The sequence below is a fragment of the Phaethon aethereus genome (genome assembly GCF_964289735.1).
Source record: "Phaethon aethereus genome assembly, chromosome: 3".
Classification (NCBI taxonomy): Eukaryota; Metazoa; Chordata; class Aves; order Phaethontiformes; family Phaethontidae; genus Phaethon; species Phaethon aethereus.
Window position 1 is genome coordinate 4,413,430 of NC_138576.1, and position 20,582 is coordinate 4,434,011.

General features: G+C 42.8%; 1 protein-coding gene across 1 annotated transcript in view; it reads left to right on the plus strand.

Moving 5' to 3' along the window:
- Positions 1 to 20,582, plus strand: part of PKHD1 (PKHD1 ciliary IPT domain containing fibrocystin/polyductin) — a gene marked incomplete at both ends in the record, with an annotated part of 271,978 nt that overhangs the window by 235,326 nt on the left and 16,070 nt on the right. The window contains one exon of the mRNA XM_081997989.1: positions 7,781 to 8,786. Coding sequence (XP_081854115.1) covers positions 7,781 to 8,786 — 1,006 coding nt within the window. The remainder of the gene's footprint in view (positions 1 to 7,780; positions 8,787 to 20,582) is intronic.

Here is a 20,582-nt window from a genome sequence, read left to right on the forward strand (position 1 = left end):
AGTGGAGTTCCTTGCAAACTTTATTTTGAGGCAATTCATTTTTATCCCCTAACTTTATTTTTGCAGAAGAAAAGGATGATTTGTCTTTGCAGTGACTGCAGGCCAAGGAGGGAACGAGAAGCTGAGAACCTTCCCATCCATAACAAAACCTGGCAGCGATGGTCTTAATAGAGTTCAAGTTTATTTGACTAATTCTTTCACCACTTGTCAGAGAACATACTTTTGTTAGCGGTAACAAACCAAGCTCTTTCCTCCCCCATTTCTCCAGCGAGTAGCACAAGCACTTGTGTGGAACACACATTACCGCTAACCGTTATGATGTTTGCTGTCAAACTCATTTATTTATGCAACTGCTGTGGAAAGGCCTGGGGCCCATAAGCAACCCTGAAAGATTTCAGAGCCCTGGTGTGGGGTCATGAAAGGGAAAGTGAGGGGGAGGGCGAAGCCTCCACTGGTTATGAGAAAGGAACTGACACAGGAAATGGTCACATATGGCACAGATTTATTGTGTCCGGGACTTCCCATTCAAAACTCATTATATCCACAGCTCAGAGCAGTGCGTGGCACGGCCGCATTCGTTTTTAGGTCTGGCATCCGAAGAAATTGCTGTTCTGCTTTCGGGTGGCAGTGGTAGTTTCATCATTCCTTGGCCAGAGAGACGGTGACTGGAACCGTGTCGGCAAAGGCTCTGCCGTTCGCTGCCCCTCGCCTGTATGTTGAGCCGCGGGTATCAATTTGACTAAAGCTTCGGTCATCAGGGTTGCTGGTCAGGAGGAGGGAAAAATTCTTCTGGGCTTTAAATACACGTCAAGGAAACCAGGATTATCTTAAGGGGAAACATAACAGGAAAAACTTTAGTAGCAACATGAAAAGCAAATCGGTACTTGCAGAAGAGCATGCTTTTTCAAAGGTGAAATAATTTGGGCCAAAATATGCTTTAGTTTGTGTTTTTCTCTTTTAATCACCTTTCCTGGGAGACAGGACCCTTCTCGCACCCAGCTATTGGCTCTTTGAATGGTGGTTAATGAATTTAAGAAGTTTATGGGAATAGTTTGCTTATATTATCTGCTTCATGAGAGCATCTAAAAGCTCCAGTCAGGGCCCTGGGTCCTATTTTGCTAGGTGCTGTACAAAAATCCATTATTTTCACCTCTTAGTTGTGTATCGATAGCCTTCAGGAAGGCTACGGAGACCCAAATTATCTCTGCCGTGTTGTCTTATGAGGGTTCACTCTGTCCCGTTCACTCCAGTCCCACGCTACACTTTTGATTGCATTACAGCAGGGTTTAAGGTAATGACTCCTACAACATCTGTTTCTCCTCCATTCAGGGTTATAATTTAAGGGTGCTTAATTTACCACACTTTTGGGGACTCTGAAAAATCAGAATCATGCAGTATAGATCAATTATGCTGTTTAATCCTTTCTGTCTCCATGCACAGTATCATGTCAGGTAATGCTTCTTTTGTCACCAGATTGGATTTATTCCCTAAATAAGCATTACAGGGAATGTTGTGTTGCCAGGATCGTTAAAAAGACTACAGTTCCCTAATCATTAATGATAATGTGGACAAAAGTCCTCCCTAATTGTGTCTTTCTGATTAAGTTTAATAAAATGATGGACAAGATACTCTGGGCCAGTGCTGACAATAGCAGGAATGGACTCAATGTCTACCTCTCATGAGTTAAGCAATGCTAGGTTATGGGCACTGGAGCTTCCCAGTCACTCCTGCTACATCAGGAGAACAGCTCTCAGCCCAGTTTGGTCCTGCACAACCCGGCAGTCTCCCACACAATTTCTAGGTACTTTCCAGAAATTAGCACAAGTCAGGAGACGGTCAAAAACAGCAGTTTGGAAGTGGCCACCATCTTTTGTAGAGTCAGTGACTTTAATAGTATGGGTGCGTCATACCAGCTGGCCTCAGGGACAAGGAACTGGCCTCGACACTGGTTATTTTATTAGTTTTGATGCATGCAATGCTGTAGCAGCTCAGTTCCAGCCTAGTCTTCCGGGCACAGACAGCCAACGTATTTCCAGGTGTGGTCACCTTGTGCTGGCAGCAGGACATTTGAGAAGTTCTGTGGCACTATAAGTAACATCCCTTAATTCAACCATGAAACAAGGCCTGGGCTGGGCAACCTCACTAAAAGGCGCTTCAGATTTACTGACCCATCTCCTTTGAGTGGGCTCAAGATATATTCTCCAAGCTAGCTTATTCTCCTCCCCAGCTTTTTGCAGTTTTGTGAGACAGGTGTGATATTTTCTCTCCAACAGAAAGACCAAAGATGGTCTCTCTGACTCAAGAAGTTCCTGGCCTGTGAATCACTGAAAGCTTGAGGAGCATTTTGGGTGAACATTGCTATATGCATGCTCTGTTCCCACACTCTTTCTAGATGACTCTTTCTGATCACTGTTGGACAGCATCCTCGCCTCAGTGCGCTTCTGGTCTCTCTTGTTAAGACTTTACTTCTGCACTTATGCCTTAAGGTCAGGAAAGAGTTATTACTATAGTCTCTGGGAACTGGAAAACTGCAATTTTTTGTTCATAAGTTGGAAGGATATTCTGTCAACTGTAACCTATGGACCTTACCTCTTCGACATGGGGGAGCTCTGAAGGGTTGGTGCTAGCATAAAAATATGTAACTATATGAAAGATGCAAATAATGCTTGATTTCACAGTGAATAAATACTAGCAATGTGTGGGGCCATATCAATGCATGTAAACAATGAATGCAAGAGCAAATATTTCACGTACTTCACCTGTTTTTCTATGGATTTGTATGTGAAAGGGAAGGGTCAATTCAGATCCTGTGATGTATAATAAGAGTGAGTTTATACTACGGACTTCCCTTCAGAGGAAGCACTAATAACTGTCTTTTCTCTACTTGGGCACCTACTTTTACAAAACTTGTAGGAACGCGGTATCTTTCGGTCCTCAAATGTGACTGAAATTGGCCAGGGTGTTCAATGTTTTTTATGGAGGAACAATAAACAGGAGAGCATTAAAACCCACACAGTGTGATCTTATGAGACTCGTTTCCTTCTAACATAATTTTCTTTAAAAGAAAGAGTTGACAGCCTAAAGCAATCACTCCATGTTTGTTTGCACAATCCTTGCTATAAGTACATATTTATGCATGTGCATCTCACACGCACACGTACACAAATACATAAGCAAGCACACACGCCACCGTGCGTTCCTATATGTGTGTTCCCAACACATACCTCATGAGAAACCCGCCGCAAGTAAGTTACGTGGTATCGCGTATCTGTGTGTTTATCCCCCACAGGAACACCGGTAAACTCAGCTGAGTGAGATCCCTAATTTAATTTAGTCAATGGGATTTCTAAAAATGATGGGAGATGCCCCGTCTCAGCATCCGCGGGAGTTGACGGGCTTGTATTCTCTTACCTACATAAAGATTTACAAGACCCGTGTCTGCAGAGACATCGCTTTCAAAGGATGAGTGCCTTTGCGAGGATGAGTGCCGAGGCACCAGGACCCTGTCCAGGGATCAGACAGGAGAATCGGGGCCAAAATTATTTACGGGGAACATGTGAACTCAAGAAACATAGAAAATCCTTTGTATAGCAAAAAGGACTGACCTCAGAATAATCTACCTTCGCCAGATTTCTAAGGTCCTATTGCTGGGCCCCCTTTTTTTTTTTTTTTTTTATTTCACATTTGAATGTCAGCAGGTCAAAAGGAACAGTTAATGCTGATGAATATTTCCCCCTCAGCAAAGATATGTGCTGGCCAGCCCAAGGCCAATGAATCGCAATTTCTAAACAGTGTCCCATTTATCTCTCCCCTCCTCCTTCTTCCCCTACTCAGTTTTATATTTTTGTAGCTATAATTGTAGTTAAATTAGAAATAACTGACGGGCAAATCCAGTCAGATGGAAAGAAAATTGTGGGAGATTTATTTTATTTTGATAAAAACCTGGTGCCTTTTGTTTTTGTCAACAAAACACCATATTTTTCCTTGTACCGTGAATTGTGAAATCTATCATGAAATGGGTAAAAATTATTGAAGGAAATGGTGGTGTTAACCTGAAGGGGAAAATCATTAATGTTGATGTATTTCATTCAATTTTAAATGTAGAACTTATTTTATTTTATTTTATTTATTTGGCATTGGGGAACTAGGGAAAAGGCAGGAGACTTGCAAAGGACTCTATGTGCCTTTAAGTCAAAACATCTATTTTAAAAATACTCTTCCCTCCTTCCCTCCTGCTCCATTTTTCTAAATAAAGGATATGAGATGTTGTTGTTTGTGGAGTTTTTTTTTCCTAAGCAAAGAGGACCCCCTCGGCGCATTTTTCTTTTCAACTGTGAAATGAGGTGGAAAATCCTCATTTCACGACAGGAAGGACAAATATTGACACAAAGTTAATATTTGTCAGGAGCCCTAGAAGCAACCTGAGTGCTAAAATCTCATATAAATACATACGTTTGCGTGCCTATGTGTGTGTGCGTGTATCTAATTAAATAATAAACCGGACTTGATGATGGGGGAATCCGCGGAAAGCGAGGTCTGCTCTCCGAGGCCGAGGAAAAAGCCGCAGAGGGTGGACACGCACACTCTCCGTGTATTATTCCTCCCTCTTTCGTGCGCCGAGCGGGACACACGCACGGCACACGTGCTTGTGCAAGCGCCGAACACACCCTTGCCCTCGTCCTCTGCCGAGGTGCGCGCAGCTCCCGGCGCCACACTCGGCCTCGCCTGTGCACCCATTGCTACAGATATGAACATCTTCATCTTTCCCACCCGTTTCCAGAGTCTCCCTCTGACTCACTCGTGCCAGGTTTCTCTTTCTTTTTTCCCTGTTTTTTTTCTCCCTCGCACACACGTGTGTGTGCAAACGTGCACATACACATATAACCTGTTTAATGTAATTTCATCCATCGCAGGGGGATGCTTCTGGAATTTATCACTGTTATTGTTCATTGCCAACGTAAATAGCACATGTCAGCTCAATATTCAGTGGTCACTCAGTATTTATTAAGTCCTGTCCACTCTGGCCTTTTTTAGAGGAAAGCCCCGGGGCAGATTAGCTGCTGGCCCTGACACACCACGTCACTTATCTATTCGCATTGATTATGAGAGTCAGCTGTGGCCAGGACTCACTTTTTCCTTCTCCTCTCAGACCCCTCTTACAAGCACCCCTGCTTGGATTTTCATGAGGAAATAATCAGATTAGGGCTTCAGCGGCGAGTTCATATGGAGTTCTCTTTCTCCTATGTGCTACTAACTAAATAAACGTGTTTTGTGGTAAATTGTAAATGACATTATGATTACTAAGGCCAGCATGGGTTTCATTTAAAAGTGATCGAAATTGCAGGCTGCAGAAATTGTGACTGGCAGATAAGGCCATTTGGAAGGAGACAGGCAACGATATGTGTGTGTGCATGGGTGTGTGTGTACAGGAAACCAAGCAAACCTGCTTTGCAAGGCAGGCAGGGCGAAGGCAAGTCCTGGGAAATCACAAAATACCAGCAAATCCCATCCGTAGACAAGAGAAATGTCACCGGGGGGAGGTGGGGGGGTTCTGGGATGAGGTCTGTCAGCCGTTGTGGGCTGGCTGCCTGCTGCGGGCTGCGTCCTCCCAGCGCTCCAGGACAATACCAAATGTCTCCGAGCGCAGCATTTCCACCTCTCCTTCTGAACGGAGTTGCTGCTCCCTCTCCCTTTGCCCCCAGCACATGCCGATAGCAAAATACTTACGCTGATAAAGCAAAAAAAAGGGAAAGGCAAGAAAAAGGAAAAGAAAATTGTGAGCTGGTGTCTAAAAATAGGGGCTTTTGCACAGATCTTATCTGGCTTGGACCTCCTCCCTGAGCAGAGCTTGACATTTATGTAATTTCATTGCTTTCCTCGGTGATGTGCAAAGCGAGAGCTCATTCTGGGAAATGCTCGCGGAGCTGGGTAGCGGTCTGCTTTGAGGAATCCCCTTGCAATAAGTCATGAGTAAGTGTCCACAGGATCCCGGCATTGAGATGTAACTATAAGCAGAGCTGATTTCTCACAGTTCGTTCCTTTTCCAGGGGTCTGTTACTTTCTTCGAGCAGTGAGTTCCACATTTATAATGTTTCCTTGATAAGGGGAATGCCTTTTTGTTAATCCAAAATTTGTTACTCTCAAGGATGTTGCTGTCCCTTTCTTTTTTTCATTAGCACCAGGCACTGCTGATCTACATGCACATCCTTTAAGTTGCTGAATAGGAGTGCACAGTTAGTTTAGACATTGGCCTTGCTTTGCCTAAAATGTTCATGAGCACAGCTAACCAGGGAAGGAGCAGGCTTGGGGAGGGAAGGAGCTGGTTACAGCAGCAAATTCCTCTTTTGATTTTATTTTGAAGAGGGGAAGGAAAAACAAAAACACACATCTTTGCCTAAGATGCTCCAGGCAGAAACGTTTATGTTTTTGGTGCTTATATCTCAACTCATTTACTTTTATTCTCTCTTTATAATCAGTGATGATCTCATCATTATAGCCTAAGGCACAATTTCTCTCGTCTTAAAGTATAGACCTATATTTGGTCAGATGGAACATACCCTAACTCAGAAGACTGTATGGATTACATTTCTTCTGTATAGACCCTTCCATAAAAGGATCCTCTTGACTTGTCTCCACAGACACTTAGGATGGGATTTGGTGGCAAATTCTGACATACATGGAAGTGTCTTAATTCCTGCCATACCCAGTGAAAGAATACAAAAAGTGTAATCTAAAGTGGTTTTTGTACTCCCCTGGATCATGTGTTACATCTACAGATGTTGTAGCTACCCTAAGAAGTTCAGATGACATTATGCACTCGCGTTTAGGTGACAGGATCCTACCTCTGGCCACTAAAGTCAGAAGATTGTAAAGGGCAAACCAGCTGACAAAACAGAGATATTTTAGAGGAACTTCATTGTTTTCTTAAACTGCATTGTCTGTGTTTATGGCTGGGGAATTGGGAGTGCTTCAGTTACCATAAATGTGTGTCTAGTGTGATTTCAGGTGCTGGGGGGTATGCCAGCACACCTCCAGCTGCCACCCTTGAAGGGCATAGGTCTTCTGTAGACCCTGTGTCACGTGTCAGATACCTGCCTGTGGGCGAACAATTTAAACTACAGATCTCCACTGACTGCAATGGGAGCTTAGACAGTTGGAGTACATGTAAGGATCTCTGCTATTTGTAGGTGTCTGAATCTCATGTTTTCTTCTAGCTCTAAAATTCAGTGCAGCAGTTCACCACCGACGTAGATTAGTGATGTTCTGGTCCTTTCTATTTTTTTTATTTGAGGTACAATCCCTGTGAGTGGGATCAAAGAGCTTCATGTGAAGTTAAATTACCTTTCCAAAGAATTGCAATCATGCTCTGATTTTTCTCCCTGCTACAGGCTTAGAACTAGGAGAATGTAGAAGACACAAGGACACAGGGACATATTATTGGGTCAGACCAAAGGTCCATCTAACGTGCCTGCTCTTTCAACAGTGGCCATAATTTGATATCTAGAAAAACAGGGCAAATGTATATGGTGTTTCTCTGTCATTCATCCCTGGTCTTCAACCATTTTCAACTCAAGTACTTCTTGAGGTAGATGTGGTTTCTACTTATTTAATATCTCTTAGTGTCCAGGCTTCTCTAAAAACTGTGTAAAACTTTAGCACCAACGAAAGTGACTTTGAGCACAGAATGGGAAGATAAGCAGCTATACCACAAACAGTTGAGATGATGTCTGAAACAATTAATTTTTTTTTCCTCTCCCCATCACCCTCTATTCCCTTCCAGGAATTTACAGAGATGACAGCAAGTGTACCTTCAAGCCCTCAGTCCAAAGCTACTTCTGCAAACAGACAGATCATGCACTTGTCATCCTAGAAAACTTGGACCCCAGCATGGTCAGCCAGAGACTATTTCCAGTGGTTGCAATGACTGGCAGCTTTATGGACACTTTCAGTGATGCAACTTCACATGCATCATGTTATCCTGCAGAACATCGTTCTACTTTCTTTTCTGTGTTGCCATCCACCAAACTCACTACGATTTGCTTCCCAGACCTAGCACCACTGACTTTCAGACTCTACCTCCTCAGTGGCCAAAATACAACCAGACTGCCCCTTGCTATATTCTACGATGAACCACTCAGCCTTCGTGTTTTCATTCAAGGGAAATACATCTCTCCAACCCCATCTTCTTTCTCACTGAATGAAGGGGCAGGAGCCAATTACTTTAGCTTTGAGGACAATCTTCTCTATGTTCTCCTGCATGAGAAGGAACCTGTAGAAATAGTCACTGGCCTTTCCCTTCTTGTGGCTTTCACTGTAACTGATGTTGTTGGGGAAGAGGGTGAAGCAAGTATAATACGTCGGTTAGCTGATTTCTTGAAGGTTGGTTATGATGAAGTCCGAGTAGTCCATCATGTGCTGGGAGGAGAAAGCACGTTGAAGGTAATCTCAGCCAATGCTAACAAAAAGCGATACCATTGCCCTAACATGGCATTTTGCACGGTCTTTCATAGCAGGTCTAGCTCACAGAGAGTGGGGAGAGGACCAGTGAGCACTCGAGCTCTGCAGCCATCTGCTATGTCTGGTCCATCAAGAGTGCTGATCATTGAACTGAGTGATCCACCAGGCCATCCAAGAAATGAGTTGAGAAATGACAGCTTAATGAGCTTGGCAAGAACAATTATCGACACTCATCAGACTGGAGACCTTCAGAGAGGCCTTGGCTTGCCAATTGATACTTTAATGGTGACTCAGCCTGCCTTACCATTTCCAGCAGAAGATAACAACAGGTAAGTACCAGCTGCAGTGTTAGCAGATGTGGATACTGATTTAAATGTAGTGAGGAAATTTTACCACTCCTTCTGCTTATTAAGATAGGGAGTAAGTTCTCCATTGACTGAAATATGACTAACCATGGTGAAACACATTGTAAAGTTTCCAAGACAGATCTATGCCCAAATACTAACTGGACTCCTGAGTGAATTACGTGTTATTCTTCTGATGCTCATAGATCTCTGTAATGCAGAGGTGTCCTCATGCTTTAAACCAGGAACAGAGTTCCTGGATGTTTGTCTTGTAAAGTCAATGTTTCTAAAGAAGTTCAGACTACAATAACTCTTAAATTTTAAACAATTAAATCTACAAATATTTATAAATTGATGTAGCACCAGAGGTGTGTTATGAATGACGGGTTGTTGCCTAAACTAACTTGCAGGTCTAAACCCTCATTCACATACTTTTAAACTTTAAGACCAGAAAGGACTGTTTAATCTTCTACTTCAATCTCCTGCATGACACAGGCCACTGTTGCTTGCTTGGATACCTCAGTGTTGACCTTTCTTTTTGGCTAAAATTCTAGAAAACCATCTGGTTTTGAAGATACAAGAGCTGGACACATCCAGTACTACCTGAATGTGTGCCTAGATGTTGGATGCTATCCTGGTTTCTGCTGTCACAAGTACTTGCTCACTTTCTCTCTGCCTCCAGCTTTCTGTGAGAGTTTTGTGTTCTTTCTTTTGTTGTTACATCAGTGAGTTTCTGGGCATTGATTCTTCCTCCTCCTCCAGATACCTCCAGAGTAATCGAATCACTTAGATGTCTGCTTTTTAATAAATTGAAAGCTTTGAGTTCTGGAGAGTGTTGCTTTCCTCCTCTGTCTCTGTTTTCTGAATCCTTTTGAAGTGTGTATGTCTGAAAAGCCATCAGTTTTCCTTCATATCAGTGCCATATACAAAAGTGGTACTAAATCCCATTTTCTACTGGCAGAATTCAGTGATCCCATTAGCCCATTTTTCCACAGAAATAGGACAGCTCACAATCGTCTGTTTGCTCTCTGTATTCTCGAATTCCTTTTCAGTTCTAACTTTCCAGGACCCAATCCACCCAGTTTGCTTGCCCAGATCCAACACATCACATGACCTAGGTGCCCGTGTTTGACTGTTCTCTCCGTAATTTATCAGCCCACCAACCCTTCCGTACATTTTATCTTTATATTTGTTTCTTGATGTAGATATAACGTCAGGCCAGCAGCTGATTTTGACAGAACACCACAGGGCACCCCTTTACTTCATAATGATTTCCCAGTGGGACCTACCTTTGAGCTCTGTCAATTACCAAGTTCTTGGTCAGTTTTTTACCTACTAATCTTTTATTGATGTTCGGTACCAAGGCTCAGTTTTCAAAGGTCATTTTTTTCCTCTCCTCCACAACAACAACCAACCCTTTCTGTCCTTCCTTCCTCTGTCCCTGCCTTGCTCTTTTCAGTCTCTTGCAGCCACTGTTTGCATGGCCCAGATGCCAGCCCTTATCTGCAAAGAAGGCTGTGAGGAGCAAGGCTGGGAAGGGAGCAGACAGCAGTGTATTTCAGCCTCAGATCCTGAATCTCTATTAAAAGCATATGGGAAATATGAAAAAGGTAATATCCCATCTGTTTTTAATAGGGGACATGGGATTTGATGTTTGGCAACCTTATTGTGTACTCTCTTGATATTGCATAATGTTATTTTTTGATGTTGTGCTCTACTGAGCCTTACCCAAGTATAAGCATATTCCATCTATGCAAGAAAGATATTGGATTTGTCTAAGACTTATTTTCTCTAATTAATACCATATCCTCTGACATTTACCATTGACCCCTGTACCATCCTGATGTCTGTTGGCTGCTAGTGATACAAACTACGCTTCACACACTTAACTTTTCTACTAAGCACTGTGTGGCTTTGGTAGTGAGGCACCCACAGCAAAGACACTGCTCTGTGACCATAGGAATCTTTGTTTTGTTTTGTTTTGTAGTGTTATATTAGGCACAGTGGGAAATTATAATTTGCAAGATTAAATCTTAAATCAGGGCAAACTCTAGAAGATATACACTATTTTTTATCAGAAGAACTAACATCACTATTGTCTGTGGGAGTTTTTGTGTTATGATGTAGGACAAATGTAGGAAAAAATGGGACAGCAAATAAATGTTGTGGGAAGTTTTACGGACTGTGATAGGAAATGTTACCATATGATGCCATCCCGAACATGCCATAGCCTGCAGTATGACAGGTATGGAGTCCCTCATTCAGTGTGTCCATGATGTTCTGGTGATCAGCACAAAAGGGCAACAATATGGGAAAGGAACAAGGTATAGATTTTTTAGAGTAAAAGTTCAGCAGAACCTGAATTAAATTCCTGTAAGATCCTGGATGCATCAGTGTAACATCATGGGAGGGAAGCAGATCACCTAAAGGAGAGGACCACCCTCTTCTGTGTGCCAGGGAAGAAACCTTGTGGCTGCCTTTTTTCAGCCACGGATGACATCTTCTCCACACTGGGGCTGCTCTCCCAGCTGGGGTTTGTCTTCTGTGCATCTGTGAAACCAATCAAAGCAGAGAGGATCAGGACAGGTGCCTAGACAGGAGCCATAGATTGACCATCCCAGCAGGGGAAGACCTGGGACGTAAATTCAAGAGAATACTAGCATCACCAGGTCATAGGACCAGCTCAGGGCTCAGCCACCCTCAGCTGCTTGGGCTCCTCTGCAGTGTTATTTATTGCTCCCCATCAGTCATAGCTTTTCTGGAATTACTCATTGACTGACGTTTCTGATGTAATAAGGCCACAGATAACTTGTGAAATGAAATCAGGGCTTTCCAGTTGGGACATGTAGTATCCCCACTGCCTATCTGTCTCTCTGTAGGCAGTACATGCTAGCACAGGCAAGGATAATGGGGCTGGGATCACAAGTGAGGTTAAGTATTCCCTTGTATTTTTCTGTGGAAGGAAAAGAAAAATATTTTCACCCCTGAAGTCGAGCAAAATCTAACCAGGCTTTCAGATGTACACAGAACCTGCACCCCTGCCAGGCTGGTCTCCCCGCAGTTTCAGACTAGTGTCTCCTCTTGCACCAAGACAACAACAAAAAGATCATTGATCAGCAGAGACTTGGGTGTTCACCTTTGCAGCCCAGGACAGTGAGGCTGAAGGGAGCCTTGGAAACCTTGCTGTGGTCGGGTAGCGAGGCAGTAAGTCTGTATATCTCATTGGCAAGCCTTTAAAAACAATGACTTCTCTGTTACGATTTGAAATGCTTTTTCTACATGATTTTAATTTAACTCCTTTGTTAGGGTCACTTCAAGCATGGCTCATTGGTTTGTCAAGGAAAGACAGAGGTGATTGCTGTGACTGCAATAGTCATGTACAGCTGGAGAATCGGGGAGATGACTACCACATGGCTTTATCTTTCTATGAATGTCTGTGTTAATATATATTGCAATGTATTTACAGATAGAAGTCTCTGTTTTGCAAAGTTTTCCCAATATCAATATAAATATAAAAATGAAAGAACAAGAGAACACAGCAGCAAATGTATTGTATGTGTTTGTGCAGGTGCCTTTATACAAAATCAGAAATACAAAGCTGAACAGTCATCCAGAAGCCATTTAGTCCATGTCCCCACACTAGTGCAGGGTACTTCTTGATGGACCTTTAACCTGATATAAACTGAAATTTGCAGACTTAACCTTTTTTTATTTAGAGTTAGGTTTGGGGTAGCATGTGAAAAACAGTGTGCATGCAGGAAATAATGAGAGTTTGAGACTCACAGCAAGCAATAAAAGTGAACAAATCATCAAAGAACTGCTCAGTCAGACAGCAATACCCATGCAGAGGACTAAATGAGAAATTACTACTAATTCGCTATGTCACACGACATAGACGCAGGCAGGCAGGGTTGGAAGTGCAAGCTAGATTAATTCTGACACATCCTAACCCCAAAGTGCTTGGGTTTGGTAACCTTTGTGCAGGTTTCAGGCATACAGGGAATTGCACGGGGTTTTAAAAAAGGGAGATGACAATTTTCCTATGTAGGGATTCAACTTTTCCTCCAGTGCACAGGCAAAGGCAGGATGATAAAAATTGTGACCTCAAGGCTGTGGCTATTGCAGCACTTGAGGCTCTATCAGGTTTTAGCTGTCGCATACCCCTGAAGTAAAGATGTGGCAATGGCGGTACTCAGGAGCTTAAACCGTAAGCTTAAAAGCTCCTTAAAATTAAGGTTACGTAATTTTAAGTCAGATGTTCATAGGGACACCATAGAGGGTATGTTTTTCAGTAACATGTACCATTCTGCTTTTTGATGTACGAAAAAGACAAACTCAGTGCAAGGAGATACAAGGAAGGACATTTAAGATGATCATGGAAATGGAGTTCATTTTAAGATGTAAGGAATAAAAGAGCTTGATTTATTTAACTTGGCAAAGCAAGGGTGAGGGGAGATATCATCCTATCCATGAAAATATGTTGGAAAAGTAAATACCAGAGAGGAAGCTCTAGACATTAATGGACAATGACAGCACAGGAACAAATATCTGTAAAGTGTCAAGAGGTAAATTTGCATTTACAAATAGAAGAAGGTTCCTCCTCAGAGAATAAACTGGAAGACCCTACCTGTAGAACTGGAAGAAGACCAGTTCCCATTCAGCACCACTCTATTTTGTGGATTTTTTTTTTTTTCCCCGCATGGCCAAAGCAATATTCTGAATTAAAAAAAAAAAATTTTCATAGTTTGGGAATAGCTGAGACCTATTTTTGGCCAACATGTCATGTAGCAGTTTAGTAAAACTGTGGAATAGTACACATGAACAAATTTACAGTGAAACCTTGACAGTTTCTAATCTGAGGAGTGGCATTCTGTAAATGGGCTATTTATAGGAGTGATGGGATAAGAAACTTCAGCAGAATAAAGTGGAAGCTAATACATGTATAAACAGTGTTATGTCATATAAAACTGTGTAATCATATTCCACTTGAGGAATTAGGATGAATTTCACTATTTTATTCTCAATTCATATTTCTTTTCAAATTGGGAAACTAGGTAGTTGCAGGATCTATCAACAAGTAGTAGATGGTAATCAAGAACTCAGAGACTCAGACAGAACTTTCTGCATGGCACATGGTGGCAATGGAGGCCTATGTGTGAAAATAGTTTGAGGGAAACAATTCCAGATCCCAGAGGTGAAGTTTTTGATGATTTTTTGCTTCTGGTGGCAATTTTAGCAGAAAATCCAGGAACTGAAAGGGCATCAAAACGGGACTATCAGCATCTTGGTGATGCCAGGAAGTCACAGTCATACCAGTGATGATGATGTCACAGAACATCTTTGACTACGTAGATGTTAGACTCCAGTTTTGCTACTTTAGCATTTTTCTTTGAGTTGAATTCAGAGTGGGGAAATTGAGGAGCTATCTTGTGGCCCCCATCCATGGTCAGTAGAGGAATTAAACGGCAGAATTAATTCTGTTAAGCAGAAATGCTTTTCATTCAGGGACTGTTCCAAATAAACACAAAGTATACCTTGCAGAATAGGTACATGAATTACCCATGGAGGTTGAAGGTAGTGCCACAATATAGATTACTGCTAATTATAGCAGTACTAATAGACATTAGTACTAAATATAGACATTACAATGATGTCTGTTCATAAGATTGAGCATCTGTCTTTGAGGGAAGAAAAAACAAACAGTCAAAATTATCTTCCCCTTTGTATATGAACCTTGTGTGAAGCCAGTATTTCCCTTGCAATTTTTCAAACAAATCTCCAAACTACCCTTCTAGACAACAGCCATGGAGCTTCATTTTACCACCACAAATCAGATGATGATAGTATTTCACCACTGCTCTCCTGGACTGGAACACTTCTGGCAGTGTAAGAGTTAAAGGGTCTGTCACTGACTACCCATTCCCCCTCTTGAGCCTTATTTTAAACTACATTTATGTTAGTATCTACTGCACATGGTAAACCTATCTACAATTTGCCAGTCCCACTCAAAAACGACACCTGTGAATTGCAAGGTTCAGGCAATTAGAAGTCCTGTCCCTACTGTAACTGTGGTGGAAACTACAGCTTGCTCTGGCAATGGGCTTCCAAAACCCATCTGGTTTCTCTGCAGGAAGGGAGTGGGAGGTAGGAAAGGTTAAAGGAGAGCAGGAGAAAACAGAAGAGGCAAAAGATAAAGAGGGTCTGAGAGACTCAGGAAAAAGAGTGCGGGACGTTGCAGGTCTCTGGAAGGAGGTATATGTTACCATATATTCTCCACACCAGCGTGGGTCTTTGAAATTGAGGGGTTTTGTTATTACATTTAAACCTCAGTTAAAAATTCAGGGGATCAGCTCAAGAGGAGCTTTCCCCAATTCCCTGGTGTTCCCGCAGAAGACACAGATGCTCGGACACATGCAGGAAAGCCAGGTTTGTCCCCATCATCTTTTTTGGGGACTGGAAAGAGACCTGGTCCCAGCTCTGGTACCCCAGCGCTGCCAAACAAAACCTGCCTTGCTCATGTCACGTATGGATCCATTTTCCCCCTTAGCAATTAACGCGACCTGGGGTGAAAGCGATGATTTACATGAGACATGCATATGGCAGAGAGGAGCTGCCACACATGTCTCCAAGGGATCGATCCCATCCCCAGTCTGTCTTATTTAACACGAGTGGTGTCATCGCTATCAGCAGAGCTTGGCTGGTGTAACTTTTGAGCGAGTGATGACTATGTCGGCTCCCAGGTCAGCCTGTTTTGCTGTGGCATCGTGCTCTTGACCGCTGCTGTTCATCAGATGGGAAAGGGAGAAAAATTCTTCCACATGCTTTATTAGCAGGAACCTGGTGAGCAAAGGGTTAAATGGCTTTGGGTGCTCGGTATTTGTGGGGATGTGTGCCCATATATATATGCATACGTGTATATATATTTATATACACACACGCACCCCTTGGTTTGGCTGTAGGACCTCACGCCCGCAGGCCACAGTCACATTATCATCTGGAAATTGGATAACGACAGCACAATGACAAATCCAGGTTGCTTGCAATAAGGTGCTAATCCCTTTGCTTTAATATCGGAGCAGCGTGTAATGATGTTTGGACATCACTCCAGTTTACTGACGACCCCACTGGGGCCGGCAATACAAGCGTACAACTGTCTAACAAGCCATCAGGTGACCACCGTCGTCAAAGCAACGGAGGATGCAATCTAATCTTCCCTTCATCCCTTCCAGCTCCCAATAAGGACCAGATTATAGAAGTGGCCCATCAATGCTTGGTAACTCGAATCAATTAACGTTAATTCGCACAATGCTATGATGTATTGTGATCACTTTCATTTCAGAGAAGGGGGAAGAAATTGCTATAATTCACCTAAAATGAGGTTGTCTATGGTGCTGAGGTATTAATTGGGTGTCCATATTAAATGGAAAAGGAGCACGGTAGTGAAGGAAAAGTGGATGAGTGACTCTCTTGGCTGCTATTGACCTATCAGAAGAAGACAGTGCCCTTTTCCTTTGCTTTTATCTATTACAGTTTTCCCTATTGCGTGTCAAGTTGATGTATTATAAAAAATTCATTTGGTGACCTTTCACCCCCCTAGCAGATTAAACAATTTCACTGGGATGGCATCATTAACAGGGCCTTGCATTTAATGATGATTTCTCTAAAAGGCCACGGAGATTCGATTTTAAGCTAACAGATTTATTGCACTATTATAACATATCGTAAAAAACTGTACCACCTACGGTCTGGTTTTAGGATAGAAACTGTTTAAGAGTTTATGTGAAGCTTAAAGTGGTATTACCTTGGGATACGCAGCAGCGGCAAGGCTCTGACCTCCGGCGGGATGCTGTTTACACTGAATAAAAGACGTTTCTCCGACAGTAAACTTCAGCAGTGTGTTATGGAGGAGGCCTGGCTTAGCTCCTCATCACTAGCAGGGGGCTTTGTAAGTAGGGGTATTTCCACTCATCTACAGCAATTAGTGGAAGTCACTAATGAATTTTTCCTTTCTCATGCGTCGGCTCCATCCCTCTCCTTCTAAAGGCTCCTGATGATTCCACCTCACCCTTGAGTGGATCCATTAAGTCCTTCTTTTATTTTTTAAGGTGTCTTATCGCTCCAGACTGCAGGAATCTGGACTCCACCAGCTGCATCCACCAAGCAGCTGCTTGCCTTCAGCTTTTGGTGCCACTGGCTTTGAAATGTGCTAAACAAAGGTTGTCTGAGCAGGGGGGGAAGACTGGTCTTATGGGGGAGACATGTCTGTGTGTTTCTGGACAGCTGTGTTCATGCTCTGTGACTTTTATCGATTTGTAAAATGAGGAAAAAAATTCCTGAAAGCTAGATTGGGAGCCAGTTGGAGTTTGGACAGTCTCTAGCAAATAGAAAAATGGAGATCTGGTGGTGGTAGTACCCCCAAAAGCTAATGTCAAAAGTTGGTTAAAAAGACTGGTTTTTTTTAATTAATATATACTCCAAGAGAGTATGCATTGAACCTCTTTTTCAGAACTTTTTCATTCTAACCAACTTATCTGATGCTTTCAACAGCCACAAAATATCCAACTTCTAACTAAAGCATCTTGGCTTTACCAAAGGAAACCCTCACAACGATCAGATAAAGAAATGTACTCCTCTTGTCCAGCCTTGCCCACAGAGGCAGTTCAGTTACTTGTTTCTTATCCCAGTTCACTGTCAACCAAGGACCCATTGCTACTTCTCCACACTACTAAATGTTTTCATGCTAGCTTTCTGCCATCACAGCATCTGACCTCCAGGGCAGTGGACATACGTTTTTTTGCAAAGCTCCCTGCTGTTGCTGGCTAGAATATTCATTTAGGAGCCTCAGGTTTTCAAATTTTGGTCTTACTGACTCAACCTACATGAAAGAAGGGAGACATCAGTGATGTCCGACAGCATGGGTCTTGTTCAGTCCATTAGTCTAGTCCTTATAAGGAAATATAATCAGTATTACATATTTACAGTTTTTCTGTTGTCAAGGAAAGCTGAATGCAGATTTCCGCTTGAGTTTATTTTCTCTAGCTTTGATTTCTCTGTATAGCATTGAAAAACATGGACATCTGTGGAAATAAAAGTCATCCTTTGGATAGCCCTTTCGCTTAAAGTCGGAATGATCTCCAGCTCCTCACCACCTTCTGGATTCTTCTGTATCTCTCTTCCTGTCTCTATTATTTAATGACGAGATCTGCAGGGGAAGACAAAGCTCTGAAGAATGCAGCTGAGAGGGCACAGGTACCTGGTGTTTGGCTAGTCTCATCACTACATGACATGAGAACGCACTTCTCACCCAAAGATACTAAAATCCTGACAGCCCTTCTGGTGAATTTGCACCTACTTTGTCTTACATGAGTCCTCAGCTTGTCTATCTCTTGTCTTCACTACAGCATCTTTTTTCTTGTAGCCTGTCTTCCTTTTACCAGCAATCACCACCTTTTCAAGAACAAAAGAAAAATATCTCTTTGGCTTGACCATGATGCATTTTGGCGTGTTATTCGTTCCTCAAATCATTCACAATCTCCTTCCCCTTCCAAGCATATACTGATGCCGCAACACTAGCATTGCAGACATACCCAGACAACTGTTCAATTAGTTTCATTGTCTATGTTTATTAAGAAATTAAATATGCCAGGCACTGTTCTCTGGCAGCAAGGCCAGCTGATATGGATCAGCCTATGTCCATGAAATTAAATCATCTCACCCCCCATTTCAGGGTGGCCTCATCCAAACTGCCAAGGGGGAATATTCTCTGAGTCTATTAGCTCCCAGAGCGTTTGAGAGTTGTCCTGGACTTTGCTATTGAGCCTGGACAACAGCTTGTGATGGACTGACAGTTAAATAGTAGAGGTGATCGAGTTTCTGTGCCAAGGCTTGTTATTTCTAATATAGGTATCTGTTTGTTAATATAGGTGTACCCATTGACTTTAATGGACTTTTGACCCAGGGTCTGCATTTGACCTCTTTCCCCTTGAAGTCAACTGATAATAATAGTTGTTGTTATTGTCATTGTTGTTATTATTATAGTTGTTATTAGTATCATTATTATTATAGTTATTATTGTAATTATAATTAAAATGGCAAACTCTCCTTGATTTCAGGGAAACTTCCTTCCCTGTGCTCCAAATCTCTCCACTTAGTTTCTCAATCATGCCTTAATACCTGCAGTAGACCCTCTGCTTTCCACAACATCGGATTTCCTTCCTACTAAAGAGCAGACACTTGCTCTCCTGCAGAGTCTCAGCAGGTTCTGCAGACGTGTTGGCACTGATGTTGAAAGGATCTGGGATCCTGATCCTGGTGCCCCTGCTGACTAAGGTATCATGACCAGCGTCTGCTTGCCCGCTGTGCCCACATTTTAGAAGAGCCTCAAGGCACTGAGCAACTGAGCTGCTCCCCATGGAGCGCTGACAGCAGGGAATGGCAAATCAGGCTGCTCCTTCCCAGCATGAGACTTCAGGGTAGTGACACAACAGCATACCATGCTCTACTTGCCCATCATAGAACAGAATCACAGAATCGTTAAGGTTGGAAAAGGCCTTTAAGATCATCAAGTCCAACCGTCAACCCAACACCACTAAACCATGTCCCAAAGTGCCACATCTAGACTTTTTTTGAATACTTCCAGTGATGGTGACTCCACCACCTCCCTGGAGGAAGGCAGGTTTCCTCACTCAAGTCCTTGCTCTGCTACAGGCATGCTCGTCTGTCCCTGCCTCCCCCCTGTAAAGCTCTGCCAGGAAAGCCTATTTTCCTTCCAGCACATGTCACCAGGGGAGCAGCAGGCTTCTCCTCTCTCCTCCTCCTCCACTCACCAGAACACAACTCTCCGTGTGCCGAGTTGCACCCTAAGGCAGGGGCTCCCTCACAGCAAGGGTCAGGTTGGACCATGTGGGATATAAGCACCGTGTTCTGTGCTGCGTTAGCTGGATTCAAATTACCTGCAAGCAGACATTAATTTTTAACCATGCATGTGTAATTTTTGTTTTGTTTTGTTTTCTTTGCCATTACTCACCCTAGGGAGTGGGAACTACCTCCTACAGCCATATTTTGCAGCAGCCTTCCTTTAAGTGTGAGTTTTACTGTGTAGGGCCTGGGGTGTGGGGTCAAGGCATTTCATGCCAACATTTTTCCCATTTGTTGGCAGTTTTAAAGAAGATGGAGAGAGGAAAAAAAAAATATTTTGGGCTTACAAAAGCCATGTCAAGACTTGTCTGGACTCAGCTGGAGCCAGGGAGCTCCCAGAAAGTGCAGATCTCTGCCGTGAAACCAGGAGTGACTTTATGTGTTGCTCCTGCCCTGAGTTCCAGTCACAGTGCTGAGTGCACAGTTATGGACGGGGGGGATAAGAGCACTGGTGAACGCATTGCTGCCTTTGACATGAATTTCAAACATAACGCTGCCTTTCAGATTTTTCCACTCACAAAAAAGAAAAAGAACCAAGATAAGAACTGGGACATAAATCCTTGAGCTACTTCTTGAGACTGCAGATATCCTTAAACCCTTAGTTGACCTTCCCAGTGTCTGTGGCTTAGACCAATATTTCCCATCAGCTGCAGTGTAAGTAGTTTCTGGTTTGTCACGCATAATAACACCCAGAAAAAAAACCCACCAAAGCCCCAAACTAAAAAAACTGAGTGAAAACAAAAGAAACTTATGCTCCACTTATTTTCTGTTTGTAAACACCTTTAAACAAACACTAGAGATGAATGAATAGCTTTTCTACTTTCATTTCAAGATACTACCAAACCCCCAGCCACAACTGCAGAT